The 25,778-nt window shown below is 41.8% G+C and overlaps 1 protein-coding gene across 3 annotated transcripts in view; it reads right to left on the bottom strand.

Annotated features, from left to right (window-relative positions):
• Positions 1-19,954, bottom strand: part of CCDC60 (coiled-coil domain containing 60) — a 65,277-nt gene extending 45,323 nt beyond the window's left edge. For all 3 annotated transcript variants that reach the window (XM_054844444.1, XM_054844445.1, XM_054844446.1), the window contains exon 1: positions 18,999-19,954. In XM_054844444.1, the coding sequence (XP_054700419.1) occupies positions 18,999-19,490 (492 nt within the window). In that variant the 5' untranslated portion in view covers positions 19,491-19,954. The remainder of the gene's footprint in view (positions 1-18,998) is intronic.
• Positions 19,955-25,778: the final 5,824 nt, after the last annotated feature.

Below are 25,778 nucleotides of genomic sequence, written 5' to 3'. Positions count from 1 at the left end.
CAAACCAACCAAAAAACCCAAACCCTAAGACCTCCTGTTTTCCTTCTGAACTTCCATGGTTTCTCCCATGCTGGCTTTTATTTACTAAACACCAACGTAGGAATTATTATTTAAGGCACAGCACTTATTTTTGTTGATGTGTCAGCAAGATCTTACCTTTCCTTTGGCTTCATTCCCAGATATGAGTAGTAATACTCACACCTGGGGGCCACAAATGTGTAGCTAAGCACGGCTGGCTCTGAAAGTGATGGATGGGACATAGTCTTCTGGCTAGGCAGAGACAGAGGGACTACAGGGGCTACAAAGGCATCCAGTAGCAGTGAAGACTCTAAAGCCTATCTATCTGTAATACTTATGTGATCCTCATCACTATAGTAGTTTAGCAGTTTACCACCTTCAAGACATTAATCCTCAAAACATTCTTGTCAAGCAGGAGTGTGGTATTATCCTCTTTGTATATATAAAGAATGAAGGTAGAACAAGATAAGTCACTTGTCCCTGGTCACATACAATGTATACAGGAAGAGAGGGGTATCGAAAGCAGGTCTGTGAAGCCAAAAGCTTGCATCTTAGTGTGGAAGTCCCAGATCCCCTCCCACAGTCTGACTGAATCTTACAGCATTTGTCACTGTCACTGAAGAACATTAAAGGAGGCAAATTTCTGAGCCTCCTCCTTTCTTCTCAATCATGTTTTAGTTTAACATTGCATAACTGTTCTTTATGTGGATGCTGAGCACTGAAGTTAAAGTGGATTTCAGATGTGCCGTTGACACCTTGCCCTCTACCTTTTTCCTCTTATCTTATTGCAACTCCTCATGGACCTTAACATCTTCAGAGTTACAAGCAGTTCCTTTAAAAGTCTTGGCATTTATATGCGAGCAGGACAATCTGTTTATTTTATGGGCAGAGTAAAAGAAATTTCACTCTGATGTGACCTTTGCTTGGATTTGTTCTTGCAGGGAAGCAGAGTGGCCATTTTCTATCTCCAGAATTCTGCATCTAGATTCATAGCAAATAAGCTGAGATGACTGGCTCAACTGACCAGTTAGCGACCTCTTCATAAGGTCCCTGACAGTGATCATCTGCTTTATCCTGCTTCACAGCAGAGCTGGTTTAGCTTGAGATGAAATTCTATTATCTAGTAGAAACTAAATTTCACAGCACCAAGGAAGTAGCATCAAGCTGGCCTGTAGCTAAGCACTAATTTTTCTAGGACCTTCTGCTTCTTTCTCACAAGTCCTTATAGTCAGGATTTACTTGAGCTGGCAATAGCAAAGGACTGCAAAATGCTAAACTGGCTCAGAAGCCTGAGACAAAGTACACTACTATATAATAATCTTCATGCTACCCTGTGCTGTCCAAATAGCTTAACTGTTTCACAGAAGTAATTAGAATTAGCAAAAATAGAGGCCTTAAAAACAAATAATCAAAAAAGAAATAAGGCAGTTTAGGAAGATGGCAATATCTCACTGATTTTTAAATAGTAAACTGTCTTTTTGAGATGCACTCTTTCCCTAGCAGTAACTAATTCCTTCTTCCTCTCCTGTCCAGCTTAGTCTATGCATGAGTTTAAGGTATAAGTCCTTCACACAGGGGTAGTGTGTCATTCCAGTCCCACCAACACTGATTATGTGTAACCTCCTCACATTAGACAGAAAAGACAGGATGGCAATGAAGGATCAATCCAGCAAACAAAGTGCCTTTGTTCTCTAAAACCACGCTCACATTAGCTAGAATTTCAAAATTATTGAAAATCCAATATTACAACACAATTTCCCCCCCCCCCAGGAGTATGTATCTTACAGTTTCTGAATAGGTCTGACTAAAGTGCAGACATGCCTAAAAAGTTATCTACTTTTTCAATGGAACAGCTCTGACTTCTACTAAAAGTACCATCACTGGCCCAGGAAAAAAAAAAAAAAATCTCAGAAAGATGAGATTTCACTGTCAGACCTACAATGGAAAAGAAATTTCAAGTGACAACATAATGCAGACAATGCAGTGAGATATGCTGTATAGACTGAGGTAAAAGAAACTGGCTTTCGAGTCTCTTTTTCTTGTAAGTTGCTGTAGCCCACTCAGCAAATAAATGGATTTGGGGCCAAAACCATTATCATCGTTCCATCCATTCCTACCAAAATGCATTTTCTGAGAGGTCCTGGGAGCAAACATGCACCACTCCTACTGGTTTTGTCAATAAATAGAAAATCTTATTCTGCAAAGACTGTTAAGCAAGCATTTTTCATGAGATCTAAATTAATTTTAAACCCCAACAACAAAGAAAAACACATTAAAAAATACAATATGACAGGTTTCCTGGCACAGTTTTCTCAAACAACAGCTGGCCAAGTATGCCAGACTCACAAGAAAGAAAGAGCTGGCTGTGCTTTCTAAAGGACATTATTTCAAACAAACTAGATCTCAGAACTCAGAAAGAAAAGTCTTTTTAGTTGGCATAAGGACAGGAAAACTATTGGTAGAAGGAACAACTAATTATGGTTAAATTCACCTCTGGAAGGAATTGGGGATGCATAAGCAAGCCCAGCTTGGCATTGTAAACAGAACGCACAGTGGATCAGTCCCAAAAACTTTTGTCTCGAGCTCCGAGACAGCTACTTTCATAACTTCTTTTAGAAAACCTCTTTCATGCAAGAAAGTTGAGTTCAAAGTTATCAGCTTTATGTGGGTGACTTTGCTTTACTGATGTCTCAGAACACCTGATAGCTTATGTTAGTAAGGTTTATTAGAATTCATTGCATCCACTTGTATTTGAGTTTTAAAAGAAAAAAAAAAAGGGGGTAGGAGAAGAAAGGGCTTAGAGAATTTTCCTGGTACTTAGAGTCAAATTACTGGATGTTAAATTCCTAATTATGTGAGCTAGCCTCATGTCTACCTAGCACTTATTTCTAGCATACCTCAGCCTGATGAGGTATATGTGTTTTTTTCCACATAGACAAAGCCATCCAAAATCTGAAAGTCTTCTAACGTGAACAATGATTTGTCAGAAGCCTCATAGTGAGCTAAGCTCTGATCTCTCTGCAGCCAGACCCAGAGTGGTTCACAACCTGCATAGAAGGACAAGATGATTTTCAGAACCATTTCTTAACAGAGGATGGGCAGGACCAACGGAGGCCAGGAACAGCAATCCCATGGAAAACCACACATTTATTTGATTAGAGATTTAGAAGCTAAGACATTTATGAAACTGATTCCTCACAGGCAGCATCTGCAAAACTTCAAACTTTACAGTCAAACAAACATTTATTTTGCTAAAAAGTACCAAAATAAAAGAGGTACAAAATGTAGCCATCATTTCCATGATTAAAATTGGTTACTCTTAGACAACAATAGAGTAAGTTTAGGTGCTTGTGTATAGGCAACTGAAGAGCTAGAACTGTGATAACCAGAGGTCTAAGCCACTATAATTTATTGTCATTTCAGATTTCATGACGTTATTTGCTTGTAAGGAATGTGCCGTAATGTTTTTCACCATGATTCTTCTCTAGAGAAAAGCTGTGAATAACTGGAATAGCCATGGTGATTTTTGCTTGTATTTTTATACTCACAGGACACAAAAATAAGCCAATAATCTTCATCTCTATCCTAGGATTTACTTTGGCCTTGGCATAGTAAAAAGAATGGATATTACTGAACCACTTTCACAGTAAAAGTTTAAAAGGTCTCTTGGTAAGACTGAGGGTGTCCTATTCAGGATTGTGCAGAAGAAATTCATCTTGGACTTCTCCAATTATAGATCATCTGATTTACTCGGAACTAAGCTAAGAAGCACTCACTGACACGAACACATGCGCTTACCAAAGCCCTGCTACAGTAGACAATTTATTTAGTTTATATACCTAGTTTGGTGAAAAGCAATAAAGTCTAACATAGTCTTAATCAGCATGAAAGATTGTATTTATTTTATTTAAAGGTCTGAGAAGCCTTAGGGATATGTCAAGAGTCTAATTTCTGGACAATCCATATGGATAGTCTAGAAGTAGCTGTGAGACTATTACACATTCTAGTGAAATAGCAGTGTCTTAGTCTTAGGATAAATGCTTGAGCTAATGTGTTCTGTTCCATAGCTCATGTAACAGCAGCCTGAAGGTGTTGGAAAGGCTGGACAGCGATACTGTGGTTGGAGAAGAAAATGTCAAATGTATAGGGAGAGATTAAGCCTGAGCCTGTTAGAGCAATTGTTTCACTTGTATCTTCCCAGCTCACTACTGGCACCCTAAGTGTTATTATTCTGGGATCACAGTGACTCATGTTTCTGTAGAAGAAAATAATGGAAAGTCAACATTAACAGAAAGCTCAGCTGATTAAACATCACTTCCTCCCATCTATGGCTTTCCTAAGAAAACCTGTGTGAAGGAGAGCTGTGCTAACAGATTGCTTTCCAAGTAAGAAATCTAAGTGAATTATTAGTTAGGCCAAATAATTATCAAAACTAACTACTTTGCAAAAAGTAGTGGCTGATAGCTATAGATCTTGAGCCTTTGGGAAAAAAAACCATCACATGCAGTTCAGGGATGGGGAAGTCCTCCCCCAAAGACAGCTAAGACTCAGTGATTAGGAAAAACAAATTCCTGTAAAGAAATGTTACAGAAGTTTAGTAACAGTAATTTTCTCCCATCATCACAGCACTTTAAAATATTTTTTAAAGGATGCAGTTCTCTAGCAACATCAAGAAAGACAATATGCTAATGCACACATTCCTGCTACAGATTCTCTCCTCTAAGAATGCAGAGAAATCAATCAGAAACTCTAAGCAGATTGGAAAATACAAATTTTTTGTTTGGTGTTACTCTGCATGCAGTGATATACTGGCAGTCAGAATGTTACCTTCCATATGAAGTAGCTAGACAGTGAGAATAACATAGGAGGATCATTATGGAATTTATCCATCATTCTTTCAATTTGTTTTGTCTCTCAGAATTTAAACTTCTACATTTATCTTGCACAGTGTCTAATCTTTTGGATATTCTAAATCATATTTTAAAACTCAGATGATTGAGTTTGTATAATGAGAAATTTAATGTCCTGTAAAATGAACAGAGTGCATCTGCCAGCTCTGAAAAAAAGAGTCATCTTTTCACCACAGGCATGTCACAACATAGGACTGACAGTTCCATTGTTATTTTTCCAAGCAGCCACTCCTGTAGCTTCCCTAAAACAAACATGCATTTTTGGATGCAAATTGAAGACTAAGATTATTAAAATGCTTATATATTTCTTAAAATATTTTGCCAATAACACTTTACATAAATAAACAAAGAGTATGCGATGGTTGCTATATAAATGCACATTCTCTCCACGCAAACTGAAAATACAAAGTTTACAAAAAGATAACCAAATTCTGAACCACTCTAATTTCACTCAGCATATTTTTGTCAAAGGGTCAAATTCTCTGCTGGAATAAAGATCCTATCTGAATCCATATATTTGACATGGATGAATATGGTCCATATCGCAACAGCAGAATGAATGTATCCACAGACTTGCCGGCACCAACTTCATCCATGATAAACATGAGACAGATGAACATGTCAAGAAAAGGATCTCAGTGGCTAGTTTTATGCAAGATTACAGAGTATCCTTTAGTCCTGATACAAAGTCCAAAACACTCTTTGTATCTAAATCAAGATCCTAGCAAACAGCTCTGCATGGGTTTTAGATTTAACACGCTGAACTAAAAATGCCCTCTCCTTATTATCTATTTATAATTTATACAAAAACTTAAGCATACACACACTCCTTTTTTGTACCCAGTGTAGGCTGGTTCATCAGATTAAGTTAGCTAGCATTTTGGCATAGATTTGACTAGGTTATCTGCAAATAAAGCCCTATTATCATTTTACCTGTGACTTGAAAGAAATATTAATATTTAAAAACTACTCTATACTTCTTGTAAAAGAAATTCAGTCCAAACTGCTAACATCTGACACATAAATAAGAGAATAAGCCACAGCCAAGCCACGACAACTTGACTTTCCGAAGGACAGCTATTTTCAGAAGCATTTTGTGATAGCTGTGCCAGCTGCACACACAGACTGCATTACATCTGTGGCCCATTCTCCTTAAGCATTGTCTTTGTTTTGATTTCCTATTTTGTATTCCATTAGTTTTAAGGCTGTATGCCATACTGCCATTAAATCATTGTTTTCAAGCAATAGTGTCTTCCAGCTGACCTCAGAGCAAAGCAGCACAAAGATTTGCATTCATACAATTTGCTGTTACAACCAATAGATGCTGGAAAGCCTTACTCTGAAGCCTCTATCTTACATAGCTAACTTGCTCTGACTCAACAATTATTGCCATGCACCAATTCAGATCTCACATAGATAATACAAGCTAACAATTTATGAGAACAGCCAAAAGTGAAATACCTGAAAGGAAAAAAATTACATACACAATATTTTACCAAAACCAGCTTTCTTAAATGGGAAGGATTCAAACATTTGTGATGAGCTAATGGGGGGGAAAAAAAAAAAAAAATCAAAGTGACTGTTTGGAAAAGGTTTTTTGGTTTTAGGGGGTTTATTTGGGGGTCTTTGTGTGGGTTTGGTTTGTGGGGTTTTTTTAATGTTTTTATCTGCTTTCATTAAAAAATGAAGTGAGTTCATGGTCAGAAAGAGTGATTTCTGACTGTAAGACAGCAAAGTTGAATGGATTCTGTTCTGCTGAGCTTTTAAAAAAAGTCAGAAAAAAAAATAAAGCTTTCATCTGGTGAACCTGGATAAGGATCACTAGGATCCTGCCAAGGTTTAATTTCTCATTTTTCATGGATTAACATCATTGTTTATAGTTCAGGCTGTTGCATAGTGACACAAACTCTAAACAGGGTGACAAGAAACAAATTAAACCAAACAAATAACAATTCCAAGACATAGCAATGCCTCTGATGGGAGTTTAAAATTAGCTTTTTTTTTTTTTTTTTTTAAACACACAGAAATCCACCTATGAGCTTCACCAACAATGGCAGCATTTGTGGAGGCAAAGCTTGCGGGTGAAGTGCCTGAGAACCCTCCAGCAATGGTACAGCTGTCTGCATAGAGGATTCAGCTCCCTGAACTGTAATGAGCAATTTGTCTCACAGCTTTGATCCACTGTCAGTTTAGTTGACACTGACTCCAGGAATTAATTTCTAACATTTCAGGGTAACCTAATAAAAAAAATGCAGTGTGTGGTAGATATCTGTATATAATCTATCACCTGCTGCAGGTGTTAACAGAAAAGTTAAATGTGTTTCTGTTATAGTACAAAGGCTCTTGGTTTCTTGAATGCGTAAATACATAACCCTAAGACAAACTATCAACAAGGTAAAGCAGCATAAAGGATAGAATATTTTAAATCATACGCTCTAAGCTGTGTTAGTCCTATGTATCTGAGAAGCTTCTTTACAGAAAAGGCTTCCTTTGTACAACTGAACAGATCCTTTATTTGAACAATTTGCTCAGTTCGTAAAACAGGTTCAGAACTAGGGGAAGAAAATTTTCCAAGTTTTTAAAACCAACACAATGGAATTGGACTTTTTTAATTGTTTTAATTACAAGACAATTGTTATAGATTTTCAATTATCTTGTCAACTTAAATGCAATGTATAAAAGGCATAAATACTTGTAGCTCTGGCATAACTGATCAACACTAAATAGAGCAGTAAATACTGGCTTTGGAAAACATTTAGACTAGGAAAACAAACTCTCTTTAAATTCAGTCCTACTGTCATTACATTGCAGATGAATTACAATCTATTTCAGCCTGTTCTGGGCAAAAATCTGTCAGTAGCAAACCACCACTATGTTGTGGCTTAAGGTTGTCACACTTGACCATTGTGAACTGATGGCAGTCACACCATTCTTCACCAACCAGCCAACAAACCTGCCAATATCATTACACCTGCAAGAAAGTACTAGCCCTAAGAGTTACCAATGACCAGAATTCCAGACCTTTACTATTTCCTATTGCCCTGTATTCAGGCATGTGTCTGGCAGTAGGTTCTGTGACAGGAGTGGAACATTGCTGCTGGGCTCTCATATGTGATTTTTTTTTTTTTTGTGGGAATGTTTCACATGTAGGCTCCACAAGGTGATACTCACTACCTGCAGTACTGTGTCACAGCCTCTCTTACATATCTAACACAGCCAGTTGGCAAACCACAGATCAAGATCACCAGTAGCACCTGGGGTCAGACAGTACCACAAATATACAAGGTATCAGTCTAGTTGTGAGGGAATTCAAGGCATGAACCGTATATGTGAGTCTTATTCTAAAGCTCTCAGACATGATAGGTTTGACTTTCTGCCTTTAACTCTCCAGTGGAAAAAAGATAATGTTTATCCTTTATTTTCAGGCCATAGTTATGAGAACTTCATTTATTCTTAAAATAAATAGCTCCCCAAACAGCAGGGCAAACAATTAGCTATGAAGATCATCTGTTATCTAATAAAGCTGTGAGTCTTCCTCTACCTCAACTGGGAGCTAACAGATTGAAGGGGTACAAGCACTTAAAGAATTACTTTGAGGGGAGAGGGAGGAATCAACTGAAACAGAGCAGAGTTTAACAACACAGGGTTCCTGAAGCACTGAAGGGGAAATGTTGACACATAATGGGACCAAATGATGCCACCTAGGAATCCCAGACAGATCAGAATCCTCAGTATGGAAGACAAATGAGGCTATCTGATCACCGGGAACCATTGCACCTGCAGGAGAGAAATGAAGCACTGAGGCCAAAACTATTGAAGTAAATACATTTCGGACTGAAGTACTGCAGTCCAAGGACTGCTCTAACAGATGAGGAATGACATGATTTCACCCTCTCAGAAGTGCCACAGGCATTAGCTCAAGGCCAAAGACACAGCAGAGTGCATTCACAGTGACTAGGATTTGCCAGAGGCTTCAGCGGACTCTAATTTACTGCAACCTAGTTTTAATTGCAGCAGGGAAAATATTACAAATAGACTGCAAAGCTGTTAGGGTTATTTCAAACATATGGATTGTTATCTGGAGCGCAGGGTAATACAGCTAGAATTTGCCTTTTACAAGTAAGGAAACTTACTAAAAAGTCAAAGTCATTCTTAAAAAGGGAGGATTTGTAATGGATGCAGAGTATGAATGAGCGATTACAAATTTAAATATGTCACAACAGCTTTATGAAGCATCATTTGACCCTTAAATTCTGTAGGTATGTATGAAGTTAAATGCTCACAGTCCAAAATCTAGCAGTGTTTCACCTGAACTGTGCCTTACTCCATGATTACTCCACTGAGGTAGACAGGCGTATGAAATGTCCAGTTGTTCCACACCAATAAGGACTGTGGAATCTGTCTTTTGCATCTGTAAGATTGGCAGAGAGGGCACGTAAACCTTTTATCAGTAAGTCATTGAGGAATTAAGTTAAAACCACACCAGAAAAAAGAGGTTCCAGGCTACAGTCCAGGCCACAATACCCCAATGTCACAGCATAGTTTTCACTGATAATACAAAGCAACTCCTTTTTCAAAATCAACAGAATCCAAAGCAACATTATAGCTACTACCTCCCTTCCCCATACCCTGCTTTTGAGCTCTTAATGTAAAGAGTGACAGTTATATAGCTGCCTAATTAACTGACTATTGTTCCCTTAAAAATACTCTCTATCTTAGCTCTCCTTCTGTGCAAATAGCATAATGTTGATTTAAAGGAAAGGTCACATTATACTACAAGGAATGTAGTGACAGTCCATTATGTTGTTCTCTCCCTGCTTACAGTCCTCCCCCTGCATTGCTGTTGTGCATTCAACACTTTTTCTATAGGCATTTCATGAATAATGAGAAGCTACTCTTGCCATGGAAAGTGCTGCCTTCCACTACTTGCAATTTAAGACACATCATTCCACAGTCTCAAGGAAAGTGAACCACCACCAATCTGATTTTACACAAATGGTTTTTCCTCTGCATGCCAAACTCAAGCTTTAGTTATTTTGCTTCTTCCCCTCATTGCTGAATGCCTTCATTCACTTTGCCTGCACAGGGAAACATTCCAATTTAAGAACAGGTTTCAAAGTTCTTGCATTCAGATCAACTTACCCTGAAACTGTTATTTTCTGTATAAGAAGGACGATTCCTCCTCTGCCGTGCAGTGTTTGGGGGGGAATCAGCAAGGTGTCCTGGCTAAACTTCAACTTGCTCAAACTGCTGGCTGCTCACTTAAGTTCACCTCTCCTTTTTCAACTGGATACATTATTCTTCATCACTTTCTACCCTAAACTCTTGGGTAGTATTGCTCTGCTCTGTTGACCACAGTTAACCAGGGATGGCTGATACGATGTCTACATTCAGCCTGCAAAGTGCTTTTGGCATCACTTGGGGTAAAACTGATCTATATTATCCTTCCTAGAAACGTGCACAACCCAATCTATCTACAAATTTAGTCCTGCATTTCTACATCAGTTGTGATTTCCCCCCCCATGTGAATATAAAAATCTCCACATTGCTCATGCTCCCCTGCCTCTAATTAAACACCTACCACTTCCTACTAGTGATCACCTACACAGAGAGATTCCTAAGTTCCACGTATGCAAAATAGCTCAGTTTTACCACCAGAAATGCTTTCTTACATTTCTAGTACACATACACTCATTCCTGACGTATCTCCACTGAACATTAGAGAAATCATCTAGTGTCTGGCAAGATCAGCATGAACGTTCCTTTGTGCTATCAGAGTGACACAAAGGAATAGGAACCAGAAACTCATCCATGAATTACAAAGAGTGTTAACTTTACTGTCCAGTGCAAGTTCTAAACTGATCATACCCATAAACAGTAACAAACATTTGTTTCTTACATAGCACATCGAGTCAAATCTCAAAATGTTTTTACCCATTCTCTCCCAAAAGTAACCTTTTGACAAAGCATTACCAGTTAGCTAAAGTCATTTTTAACTGCCACACTGCAGCCAGGGGAGCACCAGGTTCTTCAAATATAAGAAATCGTCTATTTCTTTCATTATGTAACCTACAGAGTATTTGTATGCACTATTTAAGAGAAGCAGACATTAAATCTTCTAAAAATCTAATGTTTTGAATATTCACTATAAAGTGTAACCTTTGTAATGCACTTCTCTCCTGCCCCAGGCATGATATTGCAGATCAATTCCCAAACCTAGGTGAGCGATGCAATTTGCCATAATGACAACTCAAGCTGTAATCACAGAAGCATAATGCACCATGACTGTACCAGCAGCCTGACATTTGGCAAGTTTACTAAAACCTTAATAACAATGCATTATTACATTTGATATGCTTCCCTTAATTCATTACGGAAGCAGCCTTTAGGAACAGAAATTGAACTTTTGAAATTGATTAGACTGTTCTGAACTTAATAGCATAGAGATTGTGTGGACCTTACCAGTTAGCTGCTGTTCCAGAGATATATCAAACTAATTTAGTGATCGTAAAGCCTTTATTTTTATAGAACATAACATTTTCATGTAGTTAGGCTCAGGTCAGGATTAGCAACTAACATTCAATACTCACATTGGAAAGTAAAACCATCACTCTTAACCAAATAAAAAAGCCTGATCTTACAAATATAGTTCCATAAGCATATGCCCTATCTCTAGTCTCATTTATATCACCATTTTTATTTCATACTCTAAAAGACAAAGCAAGAACACCTGCAGGAAAACCCGAAAGCTCAAGAGCAGAAAGTTCTTTACTATAATACCAGATCTGTATTTTCCATATGCAATCAGCCAAGTTAATTCACTTTTCTAAGTCACTTTCTCTGAAGGTACAAGAAAGGTAATGCTTGTCAGTCTCACAAGGCCATGAAGAAAACATTTCAACAAAACTCTCAGTACACAAGTACTTAAATGTTATGGTTAACAGTAATAAAACCAACTACTTCAGCACTAAAGGACTGCTGCTGTTCTAAAATAGCCAGGAATTTCTAACAGACACATGACTACAGTGGCAGAGTAAGTCACAGATAAGAATGAAAAATGAAATTCAGAAATTCTGCATCAACAACAGCTTCACTATGCCTGCTAAATAATCTCGGTTGGCAGTGTTGTTATCCTTGTTAGAATTACTGCAATATGATGTAATATTTCCCTGTTTTGTCCATGGATATGTATAAGTAAGAATTCTAGTTCCTCAAAAATGGTGTGACTGACATTTTTCAACTTTTTAATTTTTAAGAGCCCTTACTAAACCCAAGTTAAGAGAAATATATTTATGGTTCAGACTAACAAAGGGCTTAAATAAAACACTTTAATTAAGCTTAATAAAACCAACAGTAGCCAGTGCGCAGTCTAACAGCCTAATCTGATGTAACATTTGTTGAAGGAGGTAGAAAACTATCTGCTATTGCAATTTAAGCATATATCCAAATTTGATAAAATGTCTAAAATTGAACTTTCCTTCTTGTATCATTTGCTCTGTTCTGGTTCTGTCTATGATGACACCATTATCTAGCACCTCACTTCACAGCTTCTGTTTATCTTTCACTCCACTCCTCCTTTTAATACCACTCTCGCATAACCAAACTGCTCCAAGACCACTAGTTCAGTCACCTAAAACTATACCCTTTTCTGTTATTCCATAGCCAAATTATCCACAGTCTGCTAATTCACCACTTTCTAATATGCCCACAAACCTTATGCATTCAGGCTTACTAGCATTTAATAACGTGTACATAAAAGCAGCAGTATAATCGTACATTATCATTACATTGCAAATGTCTGCTGGGTCAATGCCTCATTGGATGGGTGAGAAGAAATTCATATGTGTGTGTATATATATATATATGAGAGAGAGATGCCATTAGACTGTTCATTTCCAAACATCCTCTGAGATTGTCTTTTGCAAGAAGAAATGCATCTGTTACTATTTTTAGAGGGAAAAGTAGTGTAGCATTATGCTTGCCAACATAGTTAAAGGCTACAGAAGACAGTTTAAAAAAAAATTACTCGAGCAACTCATTCTATTTACTGAAAATTAACATTATCCATAAAATGTACAACAAGAGTTTCACTTGCTTGTAGTGACCCTAGTGAAAGTTGGAAGAGTACATCAGCTTTCATCATGAGAAGTGAAGGAAACATGTCACCTCAGACGGATAACGTGCATGAATTCTGTCCTGCCTGATGATTGCTATGTTAAGAGCTTGCACACCTAAGTTATCAATAGAAGTCATGAAACATGTATGAAAAGTCATTGGTATAATATCCACAGTTAGTTCCACACACACACAGAGCCAAACAGCTACTTCCCTCTATGTTCACTCCAGAAAGGAGAAAACACCTCACAACTATCTGGTTCATACCAAAGGAAAAAAAAAAATCCACAACATCCTTTTACCTATTAAAAACAAGAAAAGAAAACTAGAGAAGGTTAGCCAAAGAAAACTATCTGCAAAATTCATCTATATTAATTAGGTACGAAAAAATCTCCATGGAAACCTAAGTCCGGCATACCTGTATACCCATTGTATGGCAGGTAAGCTTTCAAATGGAAGCAGCACACACTGATGACAAAGTCTTTCAGACATTCCTTAATGTACATGCAGCCAGGTCTCAGAGGCATAAAACAACGCACACTTTCGTTTCCATAACAAGCAGTAGAATCTTTCTTAAAGTGTGACACTATGAACTTTAAAATTGTTATCACAGTGTCACCGTGCTTGCACTTGCCTTTTTTTTTTTTCCCCACCTGCTCTGTACTTGACATCACTAATATGTTTGGGCAATAGCAAGGTGATAAACTGTGCAAGAAAAGTCAGTAGTTGGAAAACTGCCCTTTATCAATTGACTGTAACCTATTTCTTTCTCTTCTGTCCTGGAGTATTTCTAGCATGTAGGCTTATCACCAGGTGTAAACTGTTGTGACTTTAGAAAGCAAGTAAAAAAAAAAAATTTCTTGAAAATTATACGTTTCCCATCTTAACTGTGTTCCACTTAGGAAATTTATTTTATTCACGATCTGCAACAGATAACCAAGATTATGCAAACCATGACACAATCTATATAGCTATTGCAATGGAAGGGTAAAGACAAACCTAGTTTTGCAGATGCTTCTAGTTTTCACACTGATTTTCACATGGGGGGCATGCACTGCTGTCAGAGCTTCAAAAAAAACACAAAAAACTTGGGCATAATTTTGTGTTTCTCATCTTCATTCCCATTATTTCGTCAGAAATACACAAGGACAAACAAGATAAATTTAGATCACTGCTACAATCTCTTCTGTACCCTCTCTGTTTTTCGCTTGTTGCCTTCATTCCGTCCAAAATACCGGTCCTTACAAGCATGTTATTCCTGAGCTGATAGACTGTCATGACAAGATGAGCCTGGCAAAGTAGTACCAGCAGGAAAAAAAACCCCAAACTTAAATCAAATATGAATCAATCCTCGCAAACAAAGCACATCTCAAAATTCTCACCTTCATGCTGCCAACGTGCATTTTTTAATTGTTAAAAAGAGATACTCAAATGTTTACCAACAAAGACTTTGAGACCACCCAGTCTTCCACCAGCAGTGGAAAGATGCATGAGGGTCCAATTTAACCAGCCAACAATCTACCAAAATACCCCAAGAGATACTTGGATCTAAACATCTCTATCAATGCTTTGGTGCTTCTGAATAACAGCTATCCCAGTGATAACTCACCCTTATATTCTACCTCATATAGCTAATAAGGAAAAAAATACTCTAGAAAGTATTAGTATTTTGTAGCTTTTCACTTTCAAAGCCAGTTGAGTAGTTAACTGAAAGAAATGTTGTGCTATCCTCTTTCTCACTAGCATTTTATTGAAATTTCATGTTCTTCAAATGGGAAATTTTAAGGTATTTATTATAGATTTAGAAGAAGCTTCAGAAAGTTGGTTTTTTTGTTTGTTTGGTTTTTTTTTTACAAAATGACTCAGGCATAACACATCTTAGATGCAGGTATGAGACTAGGGTTGATCAATGACCATATATTAGTTACTCAATTCAGAAAGTATTAGGAATGTCACCACAGCAGTGAAGTCTGTCCTGACCAGTTTCTCCATTTTGGAGATACTAGGAAGATAACCCACCATAAATATTTTCCTGCTCTTCCCAGAGCAATAAGGAATCGTGACTGACCTTCACATCAGAGACCTGGCAGGAAAAAGGTTCTTTGCTTTATAAGTTCTGCCTTGAAATACATGATTTTAGTCTTCTGGAAAGGAAGGTTTTAAATTGGAAACCCTGACAGATCTTTAACTGCAGCAATACAAATAAAATCAGTGTAATTTCTCTTGAAAGAAATTGCTCTGTTTTCTTCTCATTTCCAGTTTAAAACCTTTCATTGTGGATGCTGTTGTCAATCTTATCTAGCAACCTATTTACCTAAAATACAGAATTACAGAACCGAATTTTATGACAAGTACAGGGCTGATTTTGACATTAATCATACTCAAGATTTTGTGGACTTGGATTGTTTTTAGGGCTTGGTCAGAAAAGCCACTTTCTTTCACATAAAAAGTCAACAAGCCACCTCAGAGGTTTTGCAAATGAATTTGTCATAGCAATTAAGGGAAAGAAGCTATATAAACATGATAAAAGGTGACTAACATCACCATGCACCATTACATTAAGGACTAAGAAAGAGACCTTTAACACATTGCTCTGAACACTTAGGAAATCAAAAATACTGTCTGGGTAGCTACATTCTTTGATTTTCAATGAATCAGTGCTGTCTGCAATGCGCACTCGACCTTTGAGAGGGGAAAAAACCTCAAACCGAACAAAGTAACTTCCAATTATTTGTAATGGAAGCTGGAAGGGCTCTGTCTTGCAGTATGGGTATGGACTGATATTAATGCAACACAGAACCAGGCAGCCCCACAGGGAGTCTCCTTCCCCACCCCCTGAACAAGTTTTAAAAAGGTAAGAACCTGAAATCCATTGGGAAAATGCTTGGTGTAGCTGCTCTGGTTAAAATATGTGGCCCGTTCAACTTCTCAGGATTCTTCTAGTAAAGACAGTGGCAGGGAGCAGACAGCACATGTAGAAAGCCAACACATGCAAAGCACATCTGAAAACACTGAGACACCACTGGGGTTAAAAGTTGGGATAACTGGCAATTGGTTTGTAAGGGACACAAAACCCACATCATTGTGAAAGCTGGCCACTCTATTATGCTTGGATAATACTGTACTGGATGGGTAAAAGAAGCCTTGCAATGGGTTTGGGTTTTGTTGGGTTTTTTTATGGGGGTCTGGGGTGAAGGAGGGTGGTGGTGTTTGGTTGGTTTCTTGAACACAAACGCTACGCCTTCCTGAGCCTCCCCCATTCCTCACCAGTATTGCTAGTAGTTTGGAAAGGGTTTATTTTGTTCCCATGGGTGCAGTGGAATGCAATTCTTCCATTGCATTGATCCAGCTTTAATTACTGTTTTCACTGTAAGACAGATACCACATTCTCTGTGCGACTACAGAACAGCAGTTTCCAATGCAACAGTGAGAACATTCAAATACCAGCTCTACGTTTTCAGATACCAAATTTACTTAATAAAGATACAAAGAGCATCCATGAACATACAGATTTTCTGAACACATTTGTTGCCATCAAATATATAAAAAAATCCTAAATGTGCAATTATTACATATAATATCCTATGGCCATATCATTTTGTATAACCATCCCAGCATACTTACTCAAATGTTTTTAGCTCTTACAATCTATTTTTTTTAATATCAGTTTAGAAAGCAGCATTTGCCAGCAGATATTAGCATACTCAAGTCCTGTTGAATTCACAGGGCTTTTATCATCATAGTGTTGTTTACAAATTTTACTGTCATTCATCATTGCAAATCATCAGCTGTACTTGTGGCTGAAGAAAACGCTAACTCAGAAGGCAGAGATGAGTGCAAATGCATTAATCAGAGAACATGATTTTTACTACCAGGAATGTTATGTGCTCAGACATCTATAATTAGACATATCCAGTATCTACAATCTTCTCAGTTATTCAAAATATTATGGGGACTGCTAGATGTGGGTGGGAATAGCGTAAATAACCCATATAAGCAAAAGTACAGGTAATACAAAGTATTTCTAGAATTAGGCTATAGAAATACATTTCTGTTCTAGTATCTCTGAAAAACACATAAACAGATTGCTGCAGAGCATGCTGGCAGCTTAAATAGCAAGAGCTGGTGTATGAGCAGCATGAAATTGCTGGGCCTTCCTCAGTTTGTGGGGATGCAGGTATGGAGGGAAGCAGCAGACAGGTCAGATTCGCTGCCAGGATTTTTTTTTTTTTTTTAGGTTTTTCAACTTAGTAACCATTACCTTTTTGAAAAAGGAGAAAAATGGTTAGTCTGAGATTTTCAAGACTATGTAGTGCTTTTAGCCATGCTCTCCACAAAAAGGAGCAGCAGGTGTGACTACATCCCTTGACAGCTTCACGAATCTAAAGTATAAGCCACAATCACACATTAGTGACCTACATATAGTTTATTTTCTGTATAAATTGTATACTTTTAATATGGTGAAGCTAAGTAGCTGAGTTCCAACTGGGTTTCAGAGCACCCTTAAGGATCAAATCACGACATCATTTTTCAATACCAAAACAACAACCACCACCACAAATTAACCAACATTTTCAGGATTATCAGCATTGTAAAGATTATATCTGCAGTTGAAAAAATCTTTAAAAGAACTTCTAATATTCAGAAGGAAAGATGTTTTAGAAGTTAAGGATTAAAAGAGCAACACTGGTAACACTTGCTGGATGTTGACGAGTTTACAGAAACAAGCCTCTGAATGAAGACAGCCAGCACGATGCTGCTTTAGGTAGGTAGTATGTAAAAATAAAGTGAATACCACCATTGCCCATTTAGAGCTTAAAACAGTTCATCTAAAACTTTAAGCTCTGAATGCAACACACACAATCAGAGCAGAAAATTAAGTAGTGGGTGGACAGAATCTTTTCTCCCTATTCTGAATAATAACCACGCTGCTTCTGCTGCAGCTGTCAGAGACTATCCCTTGGGCACTCCATTAGGAAACTCATAGCAAAGTGTAGGCTCAAAGTCACAGAGACTGATGTTACAGATAGCAGGCTAGAGATACTTCACCCTGCTTCCACGAGGAAAAAATCGCTCTCTGCACAAAATAGCACAGAAAACCCAGAGAGCTTCAGATCTCTTTGTGTGATCCAACAGCACCAAGGAAAAGAAAACACATGAAAACACTGCAAGCTCATCTCAAGCATCAGTGACTGAGCTCTCGTCCCTGTGGTTTAATGATTCCAACTTGACTTAAAAGCAACTTAAGACAGTACAAGACCCACAAAGTCAGTGGGTATGCAGCACTAAGGAGACCAGGAGATAATAACCACACAAACAATCAATCACAGACACTCCTGACTAATCCCCTTATACCTTTCTGAAACTCAAATACAGATACAGAGTAAAATGCAAAATAATTAATCCACTACCTCCAAAGCCACCCCTACCTATGTAAGTTGTATTACAAATAGCTTACTTTTTATACCATTCCTACACTCAACTTTTGAGCTTTTTACCCACCCCTCAACTGCCACCATTTATCATTCCTGCTTTTTAATTCATCATTTGCCCTCGTGCCCTCAGTATGATTCCCCTACTTCCATTTTCAAGGCTTGTTACTTTTCCCCAAAGTAGTCTTCATTATCCCATGTTTTACTTTTCATTCATTAGCCTGCTATTGTCTCTGCTTCATTTTAAGTGCTCTCATTAAAAACTTTAAAGATCGGTTTCAAAAGCCAGTTCCCAAACCACAACGTACACATCAAAGCAGTCCCACTTTATCTACAAATGCTCTGTACCATCATCAAATACTGGATCAAATTGTGATTATCTGCAGGAAGGCATCAAATATTGCTTCAAACATATATTTAAGCAAAAATAATAATTCTTCTCCCTGGAAACAGTGGCTTGCAATTTACTTAGGAAAAAAAGCCTCCCTGTTTTTTTTATTTAAAGCAGGAAAGTCAGGCCTACCTGTGCAAGCTGCCCCAAAGAGTAGAGTGTGAGTTTCTTCGGATCTATGTAGAGAATCTCTCCAAGCTCCCGATAAGGCTTCCCAGGGGGGGTGAAGAGTCCCTGAGTGAATTGCTTTTGCCTCCTATGGTAGTTTTCCCAGAACACTTGTTCTCTTGAAGGTTCACTGCTTCTGTAAATTGTTCTGCCTCTGGCTAAGACCTTTCCTTCCTTCTGACCACAGCCAGGCAAAGCCTGAATGCACACAAAATCTCGAGGATTCAACACTTTAGTGGCTGCCAGCACCTTGATTCTGCTGTTCTTAGGTGTATCTGGTGCCACAGGTGCCTTGAGACTGCTGCTTTTAGGTGTGTTTGGTATCACAGGTGCCTTGAGTCTGCTACTCTTAGGTGCGTTTGGTACCACAGGTGCCTTGAGTCTGCTACTCTTAGGTGCGTTTGGTACCACAGGTGCCTCAACTCTGCATTTTTTAGGTACATCTGGTACTGGCATTGTTCCAGAATGGAAACCTTGGTGCTTTTACTCCCTAAGTTATTAAATACTCTGGTTTCCCAGTCATGAAAACACACACCTGCAGCCTTTTTAATTTTCTAAAGGATAGCCCAGAAGAAAAATCTGCCACTAACTAACACTACATGAGGTCTCATTCCCCTCAGCAGGCCCTCAAACAACAGAAATAACTCCTGAGGGACCAGGACACCCAAAACCTAACCGGCCTGCTGGGGAACATCCAGAGACAGAGCACCTCCCTCTGACAGGCTTAGTTACAAATAAAACTCCTGTACGCCAATTTTCAACAACAGCACAACCTTCCCCTGCCCACAGTCCTCACGCCAAGGGCCTCCCACCTCCCAAACTCTGGAGACTTCCCTAAACTCCCCCCACCTCCTTCCTCAAGGCGCCGCGGGGGGAAGAGGACCGACCCCTCTCCTCAGCCGCCTCAGAGGACGACACCCTCCCGCGCGGCGCCGCGCGACAGCTAAGGGCCAACGATCCGCGTCACCCGGTTGCCCGGGAAACTCCGCGCGGCGCCGCGCGCGTGCACTGGCGCCGCGCGCTTGCGCAGAGGAGCCGCGCACGGGCACCAGGGGCCGCGCACAAGGAACCGTGCAACGAGCCGTGCGCGTGGGGCCGTGCACAAGGGCCCGAGCAATGACCCTTGCACGGGGCTGCGCACGGGGCGCTGAGCACTCGGCCTTGCGCAGGGCTGTGCGCACGAGGACGAGCAGCGAGCCCTTTGGGCGGCCGAGCAGCGAGCCTTGCACCAGGGACCGTGCACGGGGTGCAGCGCGCCCCGCGTGGCTGCTTGCTCGCCCGTAGGGATGAGGCAACACAAGCATTGCGGCAGCCCCGAGGGGCCGACGGGGAAAGGTTGCAAAGGGATTCCTCTTGCAAAACCCACGCTGGGGGTCACCGGGAGGCAGCGACCAGTTCAGGGTTTCTCCAAGCATGAGGTCACCAATGGAGCTGAGGTTTTTCACCTTTCTTTCAACTGAAGGGGAAGCTGAGGTGTTCCCCCGAGCGCAGGGACATCAGAGCTTGTGGCCGAGGGAGGACGGGGCTGTAACGTCCGTTGCCTTTAGGTAAACAAAACTTTATCACTCCCCAAAATTGTTAGAAGGCTCAGTGGTTAAAGCACTGGGAAGTAGGAAACCTGAATGTCGTCGTAACAGTAAAGGTAGTATTTATCAGTATGTGATTTAATTAAATACAATCCTTGGCTTCTCTCCTGGGCGGCACCTCGGGGCGTGTGGCAGGGCACCCCCAGCCCCTCCGCGCCCAGTTGGGGGCCCACGGGCAGATGCTGTTCAACCCTTGAGAAAACCTGTCAAATCTCACTTCGACGACGACCATTTTCAGTAAAAGCCTTTCAAACTTCGCTCAGACCTTGTCAAACAAGCAGTTAACTGGTGGCAAATGAGAACTGGAGATGAATTTAATACTGTATCTTTTCAGCCCTAAAATACACGGGCGATCAGCAGCAATAGCACATTATTTGAGGTGTGTGATTTCTAGCAGATTGGGTTTTTAGCCTGTCAAGATCACTCCAACCATTTGAATCCTGTGAGCTCTCTAAAGGGATGGGGTATCTGGAGACACTCCCTCCCTCCCTCCCTCCTCTCTGTCTTTCCCCTCAACCCTGAAAAAACCCACCCTTGCTATTATTCCCTTGCATTTTAATCTGTCCAACACTTCCTTCCTATTATGACATCTGATTTAGAGTGACGTGACCAGACACGAGAGGGCAGAAGCAGCGAGCCGCGGCCCGAGGAGCGGAGCTGCGGGGCTCCAGGGCTCTGAGGCTGCTGGAGGACGCAGGGGACGTTTGCAACTGGGAAGGTTCCCCCCACCTCATTTTCCTCCCTGGATTTTTATTTTCTGCAGGCTGAGTTGTTCCCCAAAACCCCGTGTCTTGTGCTGCTTTCTGTTTTAAGAGAAACTTCCCACCCACGCGCTGATCCGGGCCAGAGGTGCTCACACATGAATCTGCTCAATTGTGGAGCTGGAAATGCAATTTTGGTTACTTTTCTTATTGGCTGCAGCTTAATCATAGATGTTTCCAGCTGAAAAGAAATATTCCCACACCCAGCGTTTGAGACAGCCGGGAGAAATACCACAATTTGGTAATGACGACCTTCTGAGCTCCTGCTTTTGTTGTACCTGGCTGTACGAGTGTGTTTGCAACTGAAACATTTGAGAAAGAACTAGTTGCGCTGACTTCCCTAATACAAATGGCACCATCTCATCTAGCACCAGGATTTCAGCTCCAGGGACTTCAGGGAAATATCTGCTACACAATCACCACATGAAAAATATAAAAGTGGGATTTTCAAGGAGCCTTTAAGCCTAAAAATGCTCTTCTGCATCCATACGGTGATGCTTTTGCATCGGAAAACGGTGCTTGATTGGTTTTGCTGATTGATTGGTTTGCATTTGAGGAAGCCTCAGCTCAACTTTTGGCTGCAGCAGGTTGGGACCTGCCAGGGGCTTTGGTTCCTGGAGCGGGAGGACCCTGGCTGAGACACGCCACCCCCAGCACCCTCTGCTTATTTAACTTGAGTCAATCCAGATGCCGCAAGTGCTGCTGAGCACCAGGATGGGCACGCGAGAGCCATCCTGCACCCACGCCCTGCAGGCTTTAATGCCGTCACGCTTTGGAGTTGTGCCCAAAACACCCTCTGCTTCCCTGGCGGATCCATTTTTTAATGGCTTTAAAATAACTGAAGCACTGTTTGGCTTCATCAGGATGCTCGGGGGCTGGTGGGGCCAGGAAGGGACGTGCACAGAGCAATGTCCTGCTGGTGCTGGAGACACCCCGTCTCTCCTCGTCTCCCTACCCTGCAATTCGTGCTCAGGTCTCCCGTCCTGCTGGCGCAGGCATCCGCACCCCATGAGCGGCGTGCAAGCGCGAGCCTTGGGGCAAGGCTCTTGCAGAGATATCACACCTTTCTCTAAGCTGTTTGCAATTTGTTGCCCCCAAAGTTTGTCACTGGGAGCCCGCCCTGCAAATGCCTCTCTGGCACGAAGTTCCCTCCGGAGCCGTGGTGAGTAACAAGCCACCAGCTCGGAGAGGAGCAAGCTGCGTGTGCCTGGCTCCTTAGTGCCATCTCCATTTAAATAATCTCCCTCCGAGACAGGGGAGGATGCATTATTCAGAAACAAGCAAAAAAGATGGATTTGTGGGTTTGTATTTTTGGAGACACGCAAAACCATTTCCCCCCCGCAGCCCACGGAGGCTCCTGGGTAAAGCTCTTGCGGTGACCAGGTCCTGCTGCCCCGCCGAGCCGGTCGGAGCTCCCAGCTCTTCCCTTCCTCAGCTCCGGTTCTCCTCCACCCTATTCATTGTCTAGTCCCCTTTTCAAGAAATATTCCAGGAATGACAGGTATGCATTTGTTTCTTTTTTCCTTCCGTGTCATTTCTCCATCCAGCTTACAATTTTTGGTGGCAATTTAACAGCTTTTACAAATTACATTCCTCTCTTTTTCTCGGTTATTGTTACGGAGGAGAAAGTCCCATTTTTCACTGTGATCCTTCAGGTTTCTGCTGTCACTGTATTTAAGACTTCTTTTTTTTTTTCCGTCCTTAGCTTTTATTTTCTTATCCCTCAAGGGCAGCCTTGGAAATTCAAAGCTGTTCCCTGACTATCAGCGGATCTGGTATTCTCTTTTGGCAGTTCTGCAGCAACTGTCTCCCTTCCTTCCATCCTTCCACCTAAATGACACCCTTTTCTTGATAAATTACCCTTTGTCTTTCAAAGCGACGTTTCCATTTGTGACAGTTCGGATGTATAATAGTTGCATCCCAGCGGATACCTTCAGGAGCGTCAACTAACAGGCCAATACAAACTCAGTCATGCAGAAAATAAAGATATTTACGTATTTGGGGCTTTATTTCCCCCCCAACAATTGGGCTGTGCTCTGAATTTTCAAAGTTTGAGTTTAAAGGTATGGTTTCTTGGCACCAAAAAATCCTCTCCTGGAATGGAGGGGTGGCTGAACCCATGACAGGATTCCCTTTTTTTCAACAAAACATCCCTCGGGGGGCCCTGGAAAATGCCCTGGGGTAGCCAAGCCCAACCAGCCATGCCCCCCAGCATAGGGCTACGTGTCCCCGGCGTGCTGACCACAATGCATAAAGCACCAAAACCTGCTGAAAGCACGAATCCGGCACTGCCAGCACCACACGCTCAATTCCTCCGCCCCGTTTTGGACATTTAGCAACGTTCACACATTGCCGGCGTGGAGCGACGGGGAGGTGAGCGACGCTCCGAGTGGTAGGTGCAAGGGGAATGCAAATGGAAATATTACCTGCAGTAACGCCCGTGGGTATCTTGCATGGTCCCTAAACACATACGAGTGACCTGGGAAGGTTTACGCCATACAGCAGCGCAGGCCAAAGCGTGCCGGGTTGCTTCGAGTGTTCGCAGAGCCTTGCACAGAGAGAAGGCGGCTGTTCCGCCAGGAACGAGGAAATGTGTTGCATCGTACTTTGCGGTTATCCAGTGTTTTCCACTCTTTGTGGCAGAACTGTGCCTAAAAAACAGCCGACCAACAAAAGCCCTGATTGCTTGTGCTACAGAGGAAACACTGATTTTGCAAACATTTCCTAGCAATAACAACGGTGATCGATTATTGCTGCTGCTGCTCGTGATCTCGCTAATGGAGGGTAAACGTGCAGCGTGGCTGGAACAGCAGCTTTGGAGCATCCCCAGGCTCCCCATGGGCAGGGAGGGCTCCTGGGGACCCCCCCTCTGCGCCGACCGGCGCAGAGGGAGGGTCCCCAGGAGCCCTCCCTGCCCGTGGGGACGTGCACATACCCAGCACTGCTGGAAGCAGCAGATAAAGCTCGAGAAGGTTGGATGCTCGCACCCCGCTCCCAGCGGATGCCGTGTGTGTGTGTGGGCACATCGCAGGGCATGGGGGTGGAGATGTCTGAACACAGAGCTGGTGACAAGAGCATTCCCCCCACCCCCCCACCCCCCCGTGACTCCTGCAAGCTGCCCAAAAGCGACAGATTGGATATTTTTGTAGAAGTTGTCAAGATCCAGACCTTGGTTTTAGCAGCCTGGGACTTTCCTCTCGCAGCCCTGCACCTTCTGTCTCCTTTCCAAACATCAGACAAGCCAAACATTATTTTACAATCCCAGCATCTGGCAGGCAGCTCTGGGCAAACCTCTCAGCCTGTCACTGGTGAGATAAATGAGCCCCGTTTCAGTGGCCGACTTCATAAAAGTATATGAAAAGTAGTTAACAAAAGGGTATTTCACAAAGCCGGGAATGCAAATGCAACCTCTGAGATAACTAATTAACTGAAACAGCCATAAAAAGGGGAAGCAGCTTCCCATCTGTGGAAATAGATGTCATTTTATAGAGGCTCTAATTAGTTATGCCCAGTCCTGCAGCCATTTCATCAGCGGCGCACACAAGCTGCCTCCTGCTCCACAGCTCCTGGGGCTTTTGAAGTAGAGGTGGAGAGCAAAGCTGAGGTGAAGAGCTGCTTCATCTTGCAAAAATCTCCTACGAGTATCGTGTTTTCAGCTGGTACCCAAGCAGCAAACAAAACCAGGGTTGTTTTGTGGAGGCGGCCAGCGCAGCTGTGCAGAACCATCCGGCACAGAGGAGCACGGCAGGGTTGGACCCAGCAGCAGCAGTCCCGTCCTGGCCCTGGGGACATCTGCGATTCTCCGTCTCCCCCAGGCCCAGAGGGACGCGTGGGGAAGGTTTGCTGGGGGCCGCGGTTCGGCAGCGGTGGTCCCAGGGGGATGCGGGTTCTCCTCCAGCATTGCTGCTGCAGCCCGGGGGCTTTCACATGCGCTGGATGTACGTTATTCATGGCGTGCCTGGGAGGTGTGCTCGGGGGGTGTGCGTGCGTGTGTGTGTGTGTGTGTGTGTGTGTCAGTTGTTCAGCAGAGCTCTGGGTTTGCCAGCTTTTATCTGGTGGGAGGCAGCATGTTTACAAATACAGATTTACAGTCGCCTTGTTTGAGTCTTCCGAGCTGCCACCTCCTTGACAGAGAACATCCCTGCGGGGGTGAGATCCCCTCCCAGCTCTTCCACGGAGAGAGATTTCCCCCCCTCCTCAAACCTTTCCAGCAACTTTTGGGCAGAAGTTTTAGGGTTTTGATTCACCCCACACTTTGGGCTGTACCCCTGCTTTGGGCTGAGAGCACAGCTCACACCGAAGCGCTCCCCAGGGGATGCTGGCACCCGGACCGAGCGTGCTGGCGTTTGTTCCCGCTGTGCCGCTGCCACAGCCCACGCCTGCCCTGTTCGAGCTCT

The sequence above is a fragment of the Grus americana genome, chromosome 16 (assembly GCF_028858705.1).
Source record: "Grus americana isolate bGruAme1 chromosome 16, bGruAme1.mat, whole genome shotgun sequence".
Taxonomy (NCBI): Eukaryota; Metazoa; Chordata; class Aves; order Gruiformes; family Gruidae; genus Grus; species Grus americana.
Note: the sequence above shows the minus strand (reverse complement) of the source record. Positions and strands in the feature narration are given on the sequence as shown.